Source organism: Dipteris shenzhenensis, chromosome 12 (genome assembly GCF_047967505.1).
Source record: "Dipteris shenzhenensis isolate YYH24624 ecotype China chromosome 12, Dip_SZ_1.0, whole genome shotgun sequence".
NCBI classification, from domain to species: Eukaryota; Viridiplantae; Streptophyta; class Polypodiopsida; order Gleicheniales; family Dipteridaceae; genus Dipteris; species Dipteris shenzhenensis.
The window spans coordinates 39781642-39797947 of record NC_141607.1 but is presented as its reverse complement, the minus strand read 5'-3'; the positions used below and the strand labels follow the sequence as shown (position 1 = coordinate 39797947).

The following is a 16306-nucleotide window of genomic DNA, read 5'->3' as shown; positions in this document are numbered from 1 at the left end:
GTAAAGAATGGTTCTCAAGGGTATGAAAAATAGCATTGAGAGTTTGGGTCTATAGCATAGAGTGCTATTTCCCATTGTTCTCTCTATTACCCAAGTATTTCCCCTCGATTTTCCAAGGTAGCATAAGCAAATAGTATACATAATTCCCCCTATTTACCATGGTACATTTTGCATAACAGAAAGAAATACCCATTTCCCCCTTTCATTAAACTAAAGTGCCAAACAACGCCCCATATGGGGTGACTAAGATGAGCACAAACCCATACATTTTTGCCACTACACATTGCTAACACTCTTTGATGTAAGACCCTAAGGCCTCGAGTCTATTACACTTGAAATGGGCATTACAAAAGGATATGGTACTTTTCCTCACTTTGTACAACCTTGATGATACACCCATTTCCCTTCTTCTTCTTTTTTGGTGACCTATTCTAATTGAACTGTCAAAAAATGCTCCCACAAGACGAGGTCTTGAGCTGCCCTTGAGGCTTGAATTTAGGGTGGTAACAAACAGGGCGCCCACCCAAGGTAGGGAAGGAGCTTGTGTATATGCGGACTTCGCATGGCAAGAATCCATTTGTCACGAAAAAAAAGGGAACTCCAAGTTCATGGGTAGGCACTTGCCCCCGCCCATAGCCCGCCTATCCTCTGCTGACAAGAGGATTCAAACCTTGCCCTCCAAACTCATTTGTAAAAATGAGTGCCCGGATGGGTGTGGAGGTGGAGGACCTGAATCATGATAGTGGTTTGGTCGAAGGAAGGCCTTTCTCAGGGCATGACGTGGACTCCACGTTGGATTCAAAGGTGTAAGCTTGGGTGTTTTGTATGTGTAAAGAGGTGCCCATCTAAAACTTTGTTTTTATTCTTGGGGAAATTGAAAGTGCCACTAGCGGCTCCAAACGGGGTGGTCAAGATAGAATCCTGAGCAGGCCTGGCACATACACCCACATGTGGTAGCCGCTCGGTCTAAACGCTCTTGACCGGGAGCCGTTTGGTGTGTAAAGAGCCTAAGACCGAGTAAGTCCCTAATTGAAATGGGCATTACAAAAGGCTACGGTAGTTTTCCTCACTCTGATAAACCTTTTTGATGACCCCTAGTCCCTAGTTTCAAACAGCACCAGCAAGAATCCTTGCTTGTTCCCTGATGGACTCGTCTCTCGATATCGAGGAGGAATTGACCGAGGCTGCCCTCGAACAGCAGCTCGATGAGCACTTGGTAGAACAGAGAGCTTCCCTCGCCGCACTGGACGAGGCCCTGGCTTGCGATCCTGCCAACGAGGAGCTTCTAGCGGTAAAATTCTCCCTTTGTGTGTTTCTGCGCGTCTAGTTTCGCCCCAAAAAAAAAGTGTGCCTGCGCGTCTAAGGCAGCATGGAGATCGCTCTGAAGTATCGATTGAAACCCTTACCTTGCCAAGCTACTTTGTTCCGCTCCTGTGCACTATGTGCATTTTAGAAACTTGATCCTTCTAAAGAGACAGACCAAACTGAGTTTGGAGTTAGGGTAAGCTTCTCAAAGCAGCCGTGAATTCAGGGGGGAGTGTCCATGTGTCTCAGTTTAGAGAGAGCTCATAATGTGACAGCCGTAGGCCATTTAAGATTCCGATGGTGGATGTCTAAGCCAATTATTACAAACAGCAGGTTTGTTGGGGGGGTAGAACTTGCGAACTTGATACGTGAATGTAGCCACATAGAAACAAGGAACAAGCAGTGGCATCGAAATATTGTCCTAGCGGCACAGGTTTACGGAGGTTTCTCTCTGTGAGGGATTGATTTTAGCGGGGATGCCATGGTTTTTGACGTCACAGTGTACTTGGTATTTACATGATGAGTTTGTTTGTGTTCCTGGATTAATCCTTGTACGTATGAGGCTCTAAGGTCTGCATGTGAAGAAGATGTTGAAATCATAGAATGACGCTATCAGCATCCAACTAAGGGAATGAAGAAAGTCAGGGTCGTGCATTGTGCACTCCTTTTGAAGTGGCCCTGGAATTTTTCAGGTTTGAGATAGCAACTTGTGCTTCGGTACTCGTGAGATTATTGGTTTTGTTTTGCTTATCTGGTTCCTTTACGTTGAACTTGTTTTAGTTATGCCCTACTTCATTTCTGGTGTTTATTTGGGATTTTAAACTTGCGTTTTTCTTTTAATATTATTCCTGTTCAATTCATATTTTGGGCCTGCTTTGCAAAATCTCAATGTACTCGTGCAATTGGATGTATCACAAGGATTCTTCAAGCATGTGTGTGCGCGTGCGCTCGGGCACGCGCAGATCCATGTGCATGGTCCTGTGTGTATGTGGGCATGTGTGTCACGTATCTATTCCAAACACCTCTTTGGGCGCTGAAGACATAGTGGGGATGTTATAGTAGCTAGTCCCTGCCATGCGTGATGGGGTTTATGGTTTTCAACCTTATGAGTGACTATCATGAGATTGAAACTGCACTATGTGTTGTATTTTTAGAGGATGAGTTTGGGCATGTTCTCGTATTCATCTAGATAGGCCTTTGGTTTTTCTTCTCTTTTATCTACATGTAATGCAGTGTCAATTTTTTTAATTGGCCATATCTTTTTAATCAATAAACAGCAGAACATTTTACAATACTACTTATAACATAGGGCCTTTGCTTTGTTTCAGCTGAAGAGACTCTTTGAATGTGAATTTCATGCATACAGCAAAAGTTTCTGGCATCTGCATGACTGTTCTCGGACTTTAGATAGTAATATGCAAAGGTTTTGAAACATTTCTGACTTTGATTCCTTTGAAGGTTCATGGGGAGCTTTGCATTGCAATCAAAAGTGCAGAAGAAAGTCTCCTGCAACTGAAACGCACTCGTCTTCTTCAAGAAATTGATGCTGTTTTAGATGCAAGGGTCACTGAAGGAAAAATGATTCATGAAGACTCCAAGACTTTGTCAGCTGAGACTCCTTCTGGAAGAAATTCTCCGTTTGTGGTTGGTTCAAAGTGTCGGTTTCGGTATTTAGACGGTCGATGGTATAATGGTCAAATTCTTGAGTTGGACGATGATGAATTTGCACGGGTGTCATTCCTTACTCCTACAACAGAGAAGATGCAGGTATGAGCCTTGTACTCTGAATATGCTGACTAATCGAGTGGCATTCGACTCTTGGATTGAGGATGGTTGGTGTTGCAATGGTACATGATCTTTGGCATATAAAATGGTACTAATTAGTAAAATGTGGAAGTGGCTCATGTGCATGTGATTATGAGATCTCGGTAATATGGAATGCCCATGTGTCTCCTTTATTGCATTAGCAATGGTATATCGAGATGTTTTTGATCATGAGAAGCCAAACTCAGCTCTTACAGTTTCAGCTGCCCCTTTCCAATTGCCACTGATATGATTTGCAACATGAAGGCCAAAGTACTACGTGCATGTTTAAGCTTTGAAAGGCTTTGTCTGTCAAAGTTATACTATAGCACAAGCGCGATTTGAGAGATTTCAACTTATTTGACACTTAGGGCTCTTTTCCCACCAATTGTTGTGTTAGTAACCATAACTAGTTCAGTTATATGAACTTTAACCTGTAGAAAAAACAAAGGGAAGTCGCTTGCTGAAGGCCAACTCCCAGGCAGTTGGAAAAATTACCCTGAGGAAAGCTGATTGCTAAAGGCCAACTCCCAGGCAGTGGAAGAACTACCCCGAGATCACAAGACACGCGAACAAAACACAACTCACAGCATGTGCTTACTTAACTTCAAAGAGGGCAAGTCAGTTCTAGAAAGAGAACTCAGATGTACAGCCAAAAACAGAATATATATCAAGATAGATACCGGGTATGAAAACTACTGCAATATATACCAACACTTTCAGCTAACAATCCCCTAGGTAAGGTACTAAACAATGGCTCCATTTGTTGAACCCTCTTCCTCTTCTTCCACGTGCCTCTGTGTAGGCTTCAGTAGCTGCTCAAGGTAGAGCATCCCTGCAAAAGTTCTGCTCTGCTCTTCTTGGCTGACAGATTCTTCCTCTGCAGCTCTTGATGCTCTCCGACTTGATGTAGGTTTTGCAGTGTGCACCTAGGTCCACTCTGGATTGTATGCTCTAACACAAAATGATTCCTGACCTCTTTGCTGCCCTGGAATGCAGCCTAAAATGTGGTGTCCTGTAATGCTTGGAACCCCCAAATGGGGCTTCTTATATAGGGCACAATGCCCTCCTCTAACAGCCGACTGGTCTGACAGACTGGCTGACGTGGCAGACTGCCAGCTGACACAGTATGTGGTCATTCCAGCCAACCAACCAGACTGTTCCCTATTTACACAGGTCCCCCCCTTTTGCAAACACATGTCTTCCTTCTGCAATCCTCTCTGGCAATGCTGCACCAGTCGTAGCTGCTGTTGCTGTACTGCCCACCTGTTCTTGCTGAATCTACCGACCATATCTATTGTGCTCTCCTGCCGCAGCCCTTTGTGACATGACCCCAGCACTCCTGAAACCTCCGAGCCACGAGCTGAGCTACTGCCACGAACTCCCAACCAGATCCTAACCAGCCTGTTGTCCCATACCACCAGGTGGCATTGTGAAGCTTGGGATCTGCTGCTGGGCCTTGGGCTATGCTATGATGCAGGCGCAGGTCCGCGACTCAATCCAGGATCAGACCTCGCACCTGGGAACGAGACTTGCTCCCTTCGGCTCCCTGAGAACTGAACCCTTGGGCCCTTTATATAGACTCGGGCCCCAAGTGCCAAAAATAGCGAAGACCTCTAACTGGTTCGTACCCTTGCCACTCAACCCGAGAATCAAGCCTGCCTAACTCTAAGCCTTCCCAGGCTACTTCAGCTAGTCTTGTGTACCTAGTACACGTCAGATACCAATCCGTGCACATGACATACTTCCCCTCCTCTAAGAACTCATTCTTGAGCTCGCTAAAAAACCTGGGAATGTCCTCTGGAGGTTATGTAATGTCTCCCATGTTGAATCCTCCTCAACACGATCCTTCCACTTGATCTTGTATTTTGTGATAGTTCTATTACAAATGTGTCTTTCACGAAATTCAAGAATACTCTCAGGTTCGTGTGGAATAAAAGTTAAATCTGTAACTTCTATTATTTCTTGAGGAGAAACAAGTTGATCATCCGCACCCAATACTTCTTTCAGTCTACTGACATGAAATACTGGATGTATTTTAACATCAGGAGGCAATTCTAGTCTATATGCAACTGGTCTAATTCTTTTAATAACCTTGCACGGACCATAATATCTGGGGGATAACTTCGGAACCAAACCAGTACTTAGGCTCTTGGATTCCTTGGGAATTCGCAAATATACCATTGTTCCTTCAGATAACTCTCTAGGTGAACGATGTCTATTAGCTTAAAATTTGTCGCGATCGTGGGCACTTCTAATTGACTCCTTGGCAAACTGCAACATTTCTTGCATGTCTTGCAAGAATGTCTTTACAGCATCATTTTGGATTCCCTTTAACCCAACCATAACTGGTGACTTAGGTTGAAACCCGTACATAAGCATAAAAGGAATGTAACTAGTACTCGAATGCTTCGCACTTTTATAAGCAAATTCTATCATAGGTAGATAATCTTCCCATGAAGATTGTCTCTTAGAAACATATGCCCGAAGCATATCTTCAACTAATTGGTTGACCTTTTTTGTATTGCCATTAGATTGTGCATAGTTTCTAACTTCTCAAAAAACAAGTGTCGAAAAGTTACTTGTAAACTTCGAATCCCTGTCACTGACTATGTCAGAGGGCAAACCATACAGCTTAAACAAGTGGTCCACAAACTCGTGAGCTAGCTGAACAGCTGAAATAGTTGTTCTAGTAGGTAAGAATCTAGCCATTTTTGTCAGACGGTCGACTATGACCTAAATGGAGTCATGACCCTTGCGCGTTCTTGGCAAACCGGTAATAAAATCCATGGAAATACTTTCTCATTTATTACCCGAGATTTGCAACGGCTGTAATAAACCCGCGCTTCTAAGGTGTTCTACCTTAGTAACTTGACAAACCCGGCAACCTACCACATAGTTTTCAATAAATGCACGCATCTTAGGCCAATAAAATGTATGCTTCACAAGAGACAAAGTTCGATGTATACCTGGATGTCCAGCACTAGGAGCATCATAACACTCCCAGAGAATCTTGGATCGAAGATCCAAAACATCTGGCGCACATATCTTTCCATTCCAGAACATCAAGCCGTTCCTTATCATCCACTGATCTCCCGCCGCCTGTACCGTAGGTAGCACAATCCTTGAGTCCTGGTTAACCATGGAGCTCTCATCCTGGACTCTCTACCAATAAGAATTGAAATGACTATCAGTTGCGCAAAGCCCTCTCAAGGATTGAAATAGCTCTGAGGATATTTTCGTAAATGACATAGCATTTACAAACTTGACTCAACTTAAGGCATCCGCCACACTATTCAGCGAACCCTTTTGATAACGTATTTCAAAATCAAAATCTTGTTAATTCTGCCCATCTAGCCTTCTGTCCCCTCAATTCAGATCCATCACACACATACTTGATTGACTGGTGATCGGTCAATACAAGAAACTTCGAACCATACAAGTAGTGTCTTCAAACTTTTAGAGCATACACAACTGCATAGAGTTCTTTTTCTAGTGTGGGCCAATGATATTAGGTGTCGTCTAGCTTCTTACTCTCAAAAGCTACAAGTCTGCCTTCTTGGAATAAAGCTGCCCCAATTGCAAAATCACTCGCATCGGCCTCTAAAACATAAGGCCGGGTAGGATCGGATAATGCAAGAATGGGTGCTTTCTTGATAGTTAACTTTAAGGTTTCAAAAGCCTTGTTCAATGCATCATTCCAAGAGATCGGCTGGGTAGACTTGCGTCCATGACCTTTCAATATGTTTGTCAGGGGTGCCGTGATGTGTGAATAATCACGCATAGACTTTCGTAGAAATACCGTGAATCCTAGAAAAGAACGAAGTTGTTTTAGAGTCTGAGGGATAGGCCATTCTAAAACCTTCTGGATACGATCCAGATCAATGCTAATACCTTTAGAAGAAATCTTGTGTCCTAAGTAAATGATCTCCTTCATAAAGAAGTCACATTTACTCATCTTGGCATAGAGCTTATGTTGTCTTAGGATAACTAAGACAATCTAGAGGTGTCCTATGTGATCCTCTAGCATTCGGCTTTATACCAAGATGTCATCTAAGAACACGACAACGAATTTGCCCAGAAAATCTGGGAACAAATCGTTCATCATTTGCTGGAAGGTGGCAGGAGCATTGGTCAAACCAAAAGGTAATACGAGAAACTCGTAGTGGCCATACCTAGTTCGGAATGCGGTTCTATCTATGTGTTTAGCATAGATACGGATTTGGTGATAACTCGTACGCAAATCAATCTTAGTGAAATACTTCGCTCCGGCCAAACGGTCTATCAAATCATCGAAATGAGGAAGAGGGTATCGATTCTTAGTTGTCACTTTATTCAATCGTTTATAATCTATACACATTCTCCACGAAGTATCTTTCTTCTTTCTTAAGAGGACAGGTGCTCCCCAAGGTGATTTACTTGGCCGAATATAGCCCATAATCTTGTAGCTGTGAAGCTAACTCATCCTCCTTAAGCTGGCTCATCCTATAAGGTGGAACACTAATAGGTTGAGCCCCAATCTATGCGATGGTCTATTGCCCGTTCTGGAGGTAAACCTTCCGGCAGTTGAGCAGGGAATACATCCATGAAATCATCTAACAACGTTCTCAATTCATGGTGTTCAAACACACTTAAATCATTCTTGTTATTAACAGAGACAACAAATGAAGAAAGCGGAATCAAAGCACACTGATACACATTATAATGAGAAGTGTTTAATATATTCCGAAGGTGCATCGCAGATACAATAGAAGAGGGAATATTATCACACTGAATACAAAATTGGGTGTCCTTATCCGAAAAAGAAAGAGTATGTTCCTTCCGTCCAATCCGAATATCTGTAGGATCGATTGAGAGAGAGAGAGTGCAGGTAGCAAAGCGTCGCACAAGTATTAGCCGTCACGTTGAACTTGGATAATGAAAAAGGAGGAGTACAAGGTACAAGTACCTAGACCTAGGACTAAGTGTCCTAGGTGTCACATAGGACTAAGGGTCCTATGTGGCGTAAAAGGCACTAACACTACAAGTGCCTATATTTATGTCTACAAGGCACATACCATGGTTTATAGGGCATCACTAGAACCACAAGGAGATGGCCTACAAGCCCCCCTCCATGGGATGGGCTATGACACTCCGGTGTCGGAACATCCTGCCCAGTCACTATCCGTGTAAGCATGCATGGTAAGTGAACCTTGATCACCATAGAAGAGGGCTAAATCCTAAGTGCCTCTGAGATATCTGAAGACTCTCTTTACTGCCTGCCAATGCTGTGAACTGGGCATGTGCATGAATCTACTGAGCTGAGATACTGCATACTGTAAGTCAGGTCTGGTGTGACATAAATAAATAAGGCATCCAACAGCCTGCTGATAAAGAGTGACACTTCATGGTAGGCTCCCATCATGAGTTGAGAATTTGAAGCCAGGGTCCACTGGAGTAGAGATTGGCTTGCAATCCTCAAACTGAAAAGGATCAAGGAGCTGTCCAATATACTTGGACTGAGACATCATCCTCAACATGCGCAAACTGAATGCCCAAATAATAATGGAGCTGTCCCATGTCTGACATGTAAAAAATCTGCTGCAAATCAGCCTTGAAAGCTGCAATTTGCTGAGTATCTGGGCCCGTGATGAGCATATCATCCACATATAAAATCAGCACTAAAAAATTAGATCCATTCCCACGGACATAAAGAGTGGGTTCTGTGGGACTATTCTGAAAACCAAGGGATAGTAAGTGTGCATGAATTTTGGCATACCATGCCCTGGGTGCCTGCTTCAAACCATAAAGGGCTTTTCTAAGCCGGCATACCTTATTTTCAGAATTAACAACCTCAAAACCAGGAGGTTGTGTGACATATACTTCTTCCTGCAGATCCCCATGAAGAAAAGCAGCCTTGATGTCAAGTTGGTGCACTTGCCAATGATGATGGGCTGCAATGGCAATGACACATCTAATGGTAGTAATCTTGGATGTGGGAGAAAATGTCTCCTCAAAGTCAATGCCTTGTTGTTGGGCATACCCTTTTGCAACAAGACGGGCTTTGTATCGATCTATGCTGCCTTCAGATTTCCTTGTTAATTTGTAGACCCACGGGGTTCCAATGGCATGCTTGCTGGGAGGGAGATCTACTAATTCCCATGTGTCATTTTTAGCAATGGAATGTAACTCAGCTCTCATTGCATCCATCCACTCTTTGTTGTCAAAAGCATCTTTGTGGCATAGAGGCTCTTCATTGCAAGCTGTAGCAAGTAGTGCAAACTCAAGAAAGTGACCATGCTGTCTGTTCCCTGATCTTGTCCGGGCAGCAAAAGGCTGATCTTGTTTGCTGTCCCTCAATGTATCAAGAAGCCATCTGGGAACTTGCCTTTGCTGTCTATTGACAGCTCTTTCTTCAATGACTGCATCATGAATAGTGGGACCATTTTGTGCCGGAAGAGAAACCTGCAAATCAGCATGAGGTAGTGGCTGATTATTGCTTGGTGAAGGGCCTGCAAGAGGCTCATGTTGCTGGTCAAAGTCCTCTTCTGAGGATGGCAGAGGTAACCAAGATTCAAAGGCATCAAACATGTCAACATCTGGCTTAGCTTTGCAGTCCACAAGAGGAGAAGCTGAATGTTCAGCAAAGATTACATCTCTACTGACAATAATCTTCCCAGTATTTGGTTGGTATAACCAATACCCTCTGCTCTCCTGGCTGTAACCAATAAATATGCATTTGATTGCCTTGTCATGAAGCTTATGTCTCAGCTGAGATGGTACATGAACATATGCAAGAGACCCAAAAACTCTCATGTGTGAAAGTGAAGGCTTCCTGCCTTTCCATGCTTCATAAGGTGTAACAGTCTTCAATGCCCGTGTAGGTGATCTATTCAGCACATAGTTTGCACACATTACTGCATCAAGCCAAAATTTATTGGGCAAAGACTTGGCCTTAAGCATGCATCTGGCCATCTCCATTGTGGACCTGTTTTTCCTTTCAGAAACAGGATTCTGCTGAGGAGTGTAAGGAGTAGTACATGAGTGAATAATGCCCCGTGAAGACAGAAATGCATCAAACTCCTTAGACATATACTCTCACCCCTATCTGTGTTGAGGGTGACAAGCTTGCATCCTGATTCATTCTCAACCATATTCAGCCACCTCTGAAAGCATAAGAAAACTTCAGATTTGGCTTTTAAAGGATATACCCAGCAATATCTTGTGAAATCATCAATGAGAGTCATAAAATATTTGTATCCCCCAATGGCATTTGTCCTCATGGGGCCACAGACATCATTGTGTACTAGCTGCAATTTCCTTTGTGAGAGTTTTGGACAATTCTTTTGAAAAGGAAACCGATGCATCTTACCCAAAAGACAACCCTCACACACATGTTTGGAAACTGTGTGAGTTTGAGGTACATCATTTGCCATCTGCTGTGAATGTAGCTTTGCAAGAGCTCTATAATTGAGATGACCCATTCTCTCATGCCAAAGATGAGTTTCAGCAAGCTGTGAATCTGAAATAGCCAATGCTTCAATAGAAAGTGCAGCTGAGTGATGATCCAGGTGATAAAGCCCTTTTTGCAAAGTGCCAGTGAGAACTATGGCATTGTCATCAGGAGGATCATAAGCTAGGCATCTGTAGCTATAAAAAATAACTCTGAAACGTGAAGTGGCAATTGCTGAAATTGAAATCAAGTTGACTTCAATTCCAGGCACAAAAAGAACATTGGTTAGAGTAACTGGATGGCTTGAAATGGATGTGAGCTGCACATCTCCAATTCCTTTTACAGCATATGAAGCATTATTAGCACATGTAACAGGCCCCCCTCGAGGTGCATCAGCTAAAGAATGAAACAACTGTCTGCAAGATGTGACATGCTTGGAAGCACCACTATCAAAGTACCAGGATTGAGCATCATTAGCAGTAAAGAATGCATCAGCTTTGGAGGGATCAAATGAGCAATGGACAGCCGATGCCCAATCATCCTGAAGAGCATGTGCATGTGAAGCATCTTCTGGCTCATGGGATTCAATAGCATGAGAGGCATTAATTGTCAATCCTGCTTTCTTTTTCTTCGAAGCAATGCACTTCCTGCATTCTGAAATGTCATGTCCAGGCTTGCGACAGTAGTTGCATCTTTTATTCTTTGACTTATCTGCTGTATTTTTAGATGCATGGGAGGAATTGCAGCTGCTATGCGCAGATTTTGGCTTGCCCATATACTTGGAAGCCTTGCCTCTTCTTGTCTGCTGTGAAGCAAATGCATGATCAGGAATAATGGCTTGTCTATTAGCTCTACTTTGCTCTTCCTGCAAAAGCAAAGTAACTAGTTGATCAAAAGAATAGTGGTCTAGATTACCCATGGCCACTAATCGAAGGGTTGTAGCAAACCCTTGATATGTATTTGGCAGTCCATTCAATGTGGTACTGACAAGCTGTGAATTTGGCACCACCTCATCAATGTTGGCAAGTTGTTCCATGAGGTCCTTGACCTTTGTCAGGTATGCATCCATAGAGTCACCTTCATTCATGCCGACTTCCTGTAATTGCCTTCTCAAATATGCAACACATGCCTCATTGCGAATCTGATAGAGAGAAGCCAATTTATCCCAAGCATCCTTTGCTGTCCTGCAAGACCGGATGTGTGGAATAATGATTCTCTTGCATGATAAAGCAAGACATGAATGTGCATTTTCATCTCTTGCATGTTGGAAGAGTAGTAGCAGGAGTGCTAGAAGATGAGGCATCAGGAGGAGTACCCCCTGCAGAGGGACCAGCAGTAGAGGCAACCACTGTAGCATTGGTTGGCCTCAGATCAACCCCAAAAATAATATTCCACAAATGCTTTGCAACAAGAATATGTTTCATGAGATAAGACCACATCTGATAGTTGGTGCCATCCAACTTATCATGTTCACGAAGAACGCCAAATAGATCTTGATTGTTCCCAGCCATAGCAAATGTGATACCCTAAAAGAGACCTGAAAACCCAAAACCCTCAAGGCTATCACTGCAAAAAGCTGGCTGTCCAAAAATGACAGAAAATATTTGCAAATTTTTGACCCAAATCAAAGGGCAAATGCAGATCTGACCCAAATGTGACTGATGTTCACTGCAAAAACAGCAAATCTGGCAAAAGCCCCAAATTTATTGAGGGCAAATAGGCCAAAAAGAGGGCAAATGCAGAAAAGCCCCAAATTTTACTGAAATTTTTGCAAATGTGACCCAATGTATGCGAATCTGACCCAATGTATATCCTCAAGGCTTGAAACTGCAAAAATACGAGTTACTGTCCCAAACACTAGTTGAAATTGAGCTCCCAACACAAAAGCCCCAAATTTTGTTGACCTTAGTGATGACGTGGCACAATGTGACAGTCCTGAACCTGAAATTAAGTGAAAACTTCAATTTTTGGAAGGATTTCAGTTGTCAACCTTGTCAAAAGTATTGTATTGACAAGTAGAAGGTTTAGATGTCAAAAGATCTAAAATTTTCTATTGGAAATTAGGGTTTGACAGTAAAAACTGTCAAAAAACAGTAAAATACTGCAAGAAATTTAACACGTGCCAAATGCTCTACCAAATCGTGGAGTAAACACAACTGTACGGATGCCAGTACGGTAACAGGTACTATGCCTGTATGGAGGTTGTACGATGCATGTATGGAGGCTGTACGATGCCTGTACGGAACATGTGCTGAGCACAGTACGGAGCATGTACGAGGTAAGTATGATGTACGAATCAGGTATGACGGAAGTATGATGTACGGATCAGTATGATGGAAGTACGATGTACGGATCGGGTACGACGTACGGCGTAGCCTGTAGGTGCAGTGTACGGAACACAGTTACAGAGCTGTACGATGGTGCATGTACGGAGCTGTACAGTGATGTACGTCCTGCGTGCAGGCTGTGTGTACGGGGTGTCCATACAGTCGTACGGGATTGTACGGATGAAGAAGTAGATGCAAATCCGGAGGCAAGATATAGGTCCAACGAGTCTGTACGGCGAACATGCTGAAGCAGTGACGACCAGTAGAGGAGCAGGCTCCCAATAAGCAATGGAGGACTCGGGAAGTTGAGGAGAGCTGGAAGACAAGTGTAGACCCCTGCTCTAATACCACTGTAGGATCGATTGAGAGAGAGAGTGCAGGTAGCAATGCGTCGCATAAGTCTTAGCCGTCATGTCAAACTTCAATAATAAAAAAGGAGTACAAGGTACAAGTACCTAGACCTAGGACTAAGTGTCCTAGGTGTCACATAGGACTAAGTGTCCTATGTGGCCTAAAAGGCACCAACACTACAAGTGCCTATATTTATGCTTACAAGGCACATACCATGGTTTATAGGGCATCACTAGAACCACCAGGAGATAGCCTACAATATCGTGGGTTTTAAACCACTCTATTCCGATTAACAAGTACACATGCTCCAAGTGCATGACATAGCACGTAAGAGCCACTGTGTAGTCTTGAATCCGGATAGAAAGTGCTTCAATCTTGCGATCCCAAAACTGCTTCCCAGTTGGAAGTGTACCTCGTAGGTGTGATCGCTAGGTATCGTGGACAGCCCCATCTTCTGCACAAGTTTGTAATTAACAAAGTTGTGAGAGCTGTCTGGGTCAAAGAGAATGTGAACTCTTTGGTCCCTAACTTCTCCATAAACTCGGAAAAGATCATGGGAACCAAATAACGAAGTATTAAAAGTGCAATTACAAGAAAGTGGGCAGGTAATGACATTTACAGAAATACCTGTCATCGAAACTTGATTAGCTCCCTTAGGTTTGGTACCTGGACCCGCATGGAGCTTCGGTCCCGGTGCTTGCTTCTGGTTCTTTCACTTAGGACAATCATTCCTAGTGTGGCCTTACTCCTCGCATATGAAGCAATGCCCTTCTTTCTTTAGCTTCAAGGTACGAAGGAAACGGGCACGACCATTCTTTGCCTGAGTCGAATGGTTCTTGGAGGCGTTGTCTATAGACTTCGACTCCCCGGTACCAGTGGTAGATTGGAAGAACTTCTTCTTGTTCTTCCCACCCGTGTCGGTAACTGTGGTTCCCTTTGCGTTGACCATGGTATCATCATAGATGCGCGCGTAATTCATGGCTTCTTGCAAAGTGGTACACTTGTTGTTCTTGATTTGTAACTTGTATGAGTCAGGCAAACCATCCACAAAGAAACCTAACAAGGTCACTGGATCCATCTTTGTAGCTCTGGTCTGCAAATCCCGAAACCTTTGAAGATAAACCTCAAAAGTCAGATTCAGCTTGGACATATCGAAGGCTTTAAGCTTGCCTATGATATTGTAATCTTCCTCCTACTTTAGAAACTCTTTCTTGAAGACCCCTTCGAATTCTATCCATGTTGCAGGCTTGGGTTGGAGTTCCTTCCACCACAATAAAGCCTTTCCTGACATAAACCCTGCTGTAAGCTGTATTTTCTTGTCCTTCGGATAAGGGTGAAACTGGAAGTGTACTTGCTACTTGTGCAACCAAGTGTCAACAACCTCCTTGGTATGAGACTTTTGATTTCGGGAAAAGGATCTGGAGTGATGTTCGGACCAAATACTGAAGCCATGGCATCCACATGCGTGAGCGCCTAAACAGTGCTAGTCAAAAGTGTGAGTGTAGTCTGAATCCCTTGGAGTTGCTGTGTCAACCCCGTTTGATTCGTGTTAACCTGCTCAAACTTTCCATCAAGAGCAGTGGTGAATTCACTAAAGGCTTTCTTCGTAATCAGATCATCGTAGAGTCCTTGGTCATCCTCCGCATGGTAGCTCATATCCTGATCTCCCATCGCAAGCTCGGGATCTACTGAATCAGCCATATCTGAAATCTGATCTGATGAAGGGAGTAAACTTAGAGAAGTAACAGGTGGGATCGGAGCTAGGAGATTGGAGCAGAAGAAAACTGTCTAGATAGGAGGTGATGAAAGAGAAGAGAGGCTGGCCGATGAAAGAGGTACGAAGCTGACGATCAGCCCGAGTCAGTGAACCCGGATACTCCTGTTGTTGGCTGTGCCGTACGGAAGTCTGTTGCAAGCCGTACCCAAGTGACGAAATCCGCAAGGGGTGTGGAGGGGTCTTCTCGGAGGCTTAGAGTTAGGCAGGCTTGATCCTCGAGTTGAGTGGCAAGGGTACGAACCAGTTAGAGGTCTTCGCTATTTTTGGCGCTTGGGGCCCGAGTCTATATAAGGGGCCCTGCAAGTGATTGATTGGTTCATCATTAAGGGTCGGGGTCTAGGATTGGGAAAGAAGGAGAGAGAGAGAGAGAGAGAGAGAGAGAGAGAGAGAGAGAGAGAGAGAGAGAGAGGGTGTGAATTCGAGGCTGATAAGTGGGGTTAGGTGATTAGGTGAGAGAGAGTGAGAGGTGTAGCTTGGAGATAGTGGAGAGGATTGTAGGAGAGGCGTGAGAGGAGCCGCTAGGCAAGCGATAGGCTGAGGGGAAACCTAGGGGATCCCGTGTATGGTCGGGGCTGCGCAGAGGTCAGGTGACACCATGCAGGAGAGTGTAGAGGGGTGCGCCATAGGTTGGAGCAGGATCGCGGCCAGGCTGCTGTTTCGGGGAGGCTGGACGCTAAAAAAAGCACCACCCTTCCAAGTTTAGGAGGTTGGGCTTTCTAAAAGCTGTACCTTCCACGTTATAGCCTGATGAAACCACAGTTTTGCCTCAGCTCATGCTTGTGCACACCCAGACTGCTTGAGCTAGTTTTGTGTACCCAGTACACGTCAAATACCAATCCGTGCACATGACACTTTGACCTTGTCCATGGGCTCTTGGCTGGGCTGAACAGAGCCCCACAACCAGCCCATATACTGGGCTGATTGTCAGCCCAATGTGCTAACCAGGGAGGCCTCATTGGCTGCCCTACAATGACATAAAGTAGGAACTTTTTCTGCTGCCCATGTTGCAGTCTGCTCACATGGCAGCCTCAGTCCATCCCCCTACTGATACATCTACCCACAACATTATGCAGGTGTCGAGCCACGTAGCTCTTCTCATTTGGGGGCTTACAGGTAGGGCATTGACTATATTCTTCCAACGCCCCCTCTCAATGACACACCGTGGTCCGATGCCCACGCTGTCGAAGAATCACTCCATCAGCTCCTTTGCAAAAGCTCTCTCAGGAACAAATCGAGGATTTGCCATCATCATGATTTTTACTTAGTCACCTTCTTTCTCCTTTGTTGTTTCTTGTATCTTTCCCTTTTCTT

The 16306-nt window shown here is 44.1% G+C and overlaps 1 protein-coding gene across 1 annotated transcript in view; it reads left to right on the top strand.

Moving 5' to 3' along the window:
* The first annotated feature begins 1032 nt into the window (after nt 1-1032).
* Nucleotides 1033-16306, top strand: part of LOC147896207 (zinc finger (CCCH-type) family protein / D111/G-patch domain-containing protein) — a 42088-nt gene continuing 26814 nt past the window's right edge. The window contains exons 1-2 of the mRNA XM_087383221.1: nt 1033-1291; nt 2764-3072. Coding sequence (XP_087239347.1) covers nt 1145-1291; nt 2764-3072 — 456 coding nt within the window. The 5' untranslated portion in view covers nt 1033-1144. The remainder of the gene's footprint in view (nt 1292-2763; nt 3073-16306) is intronic.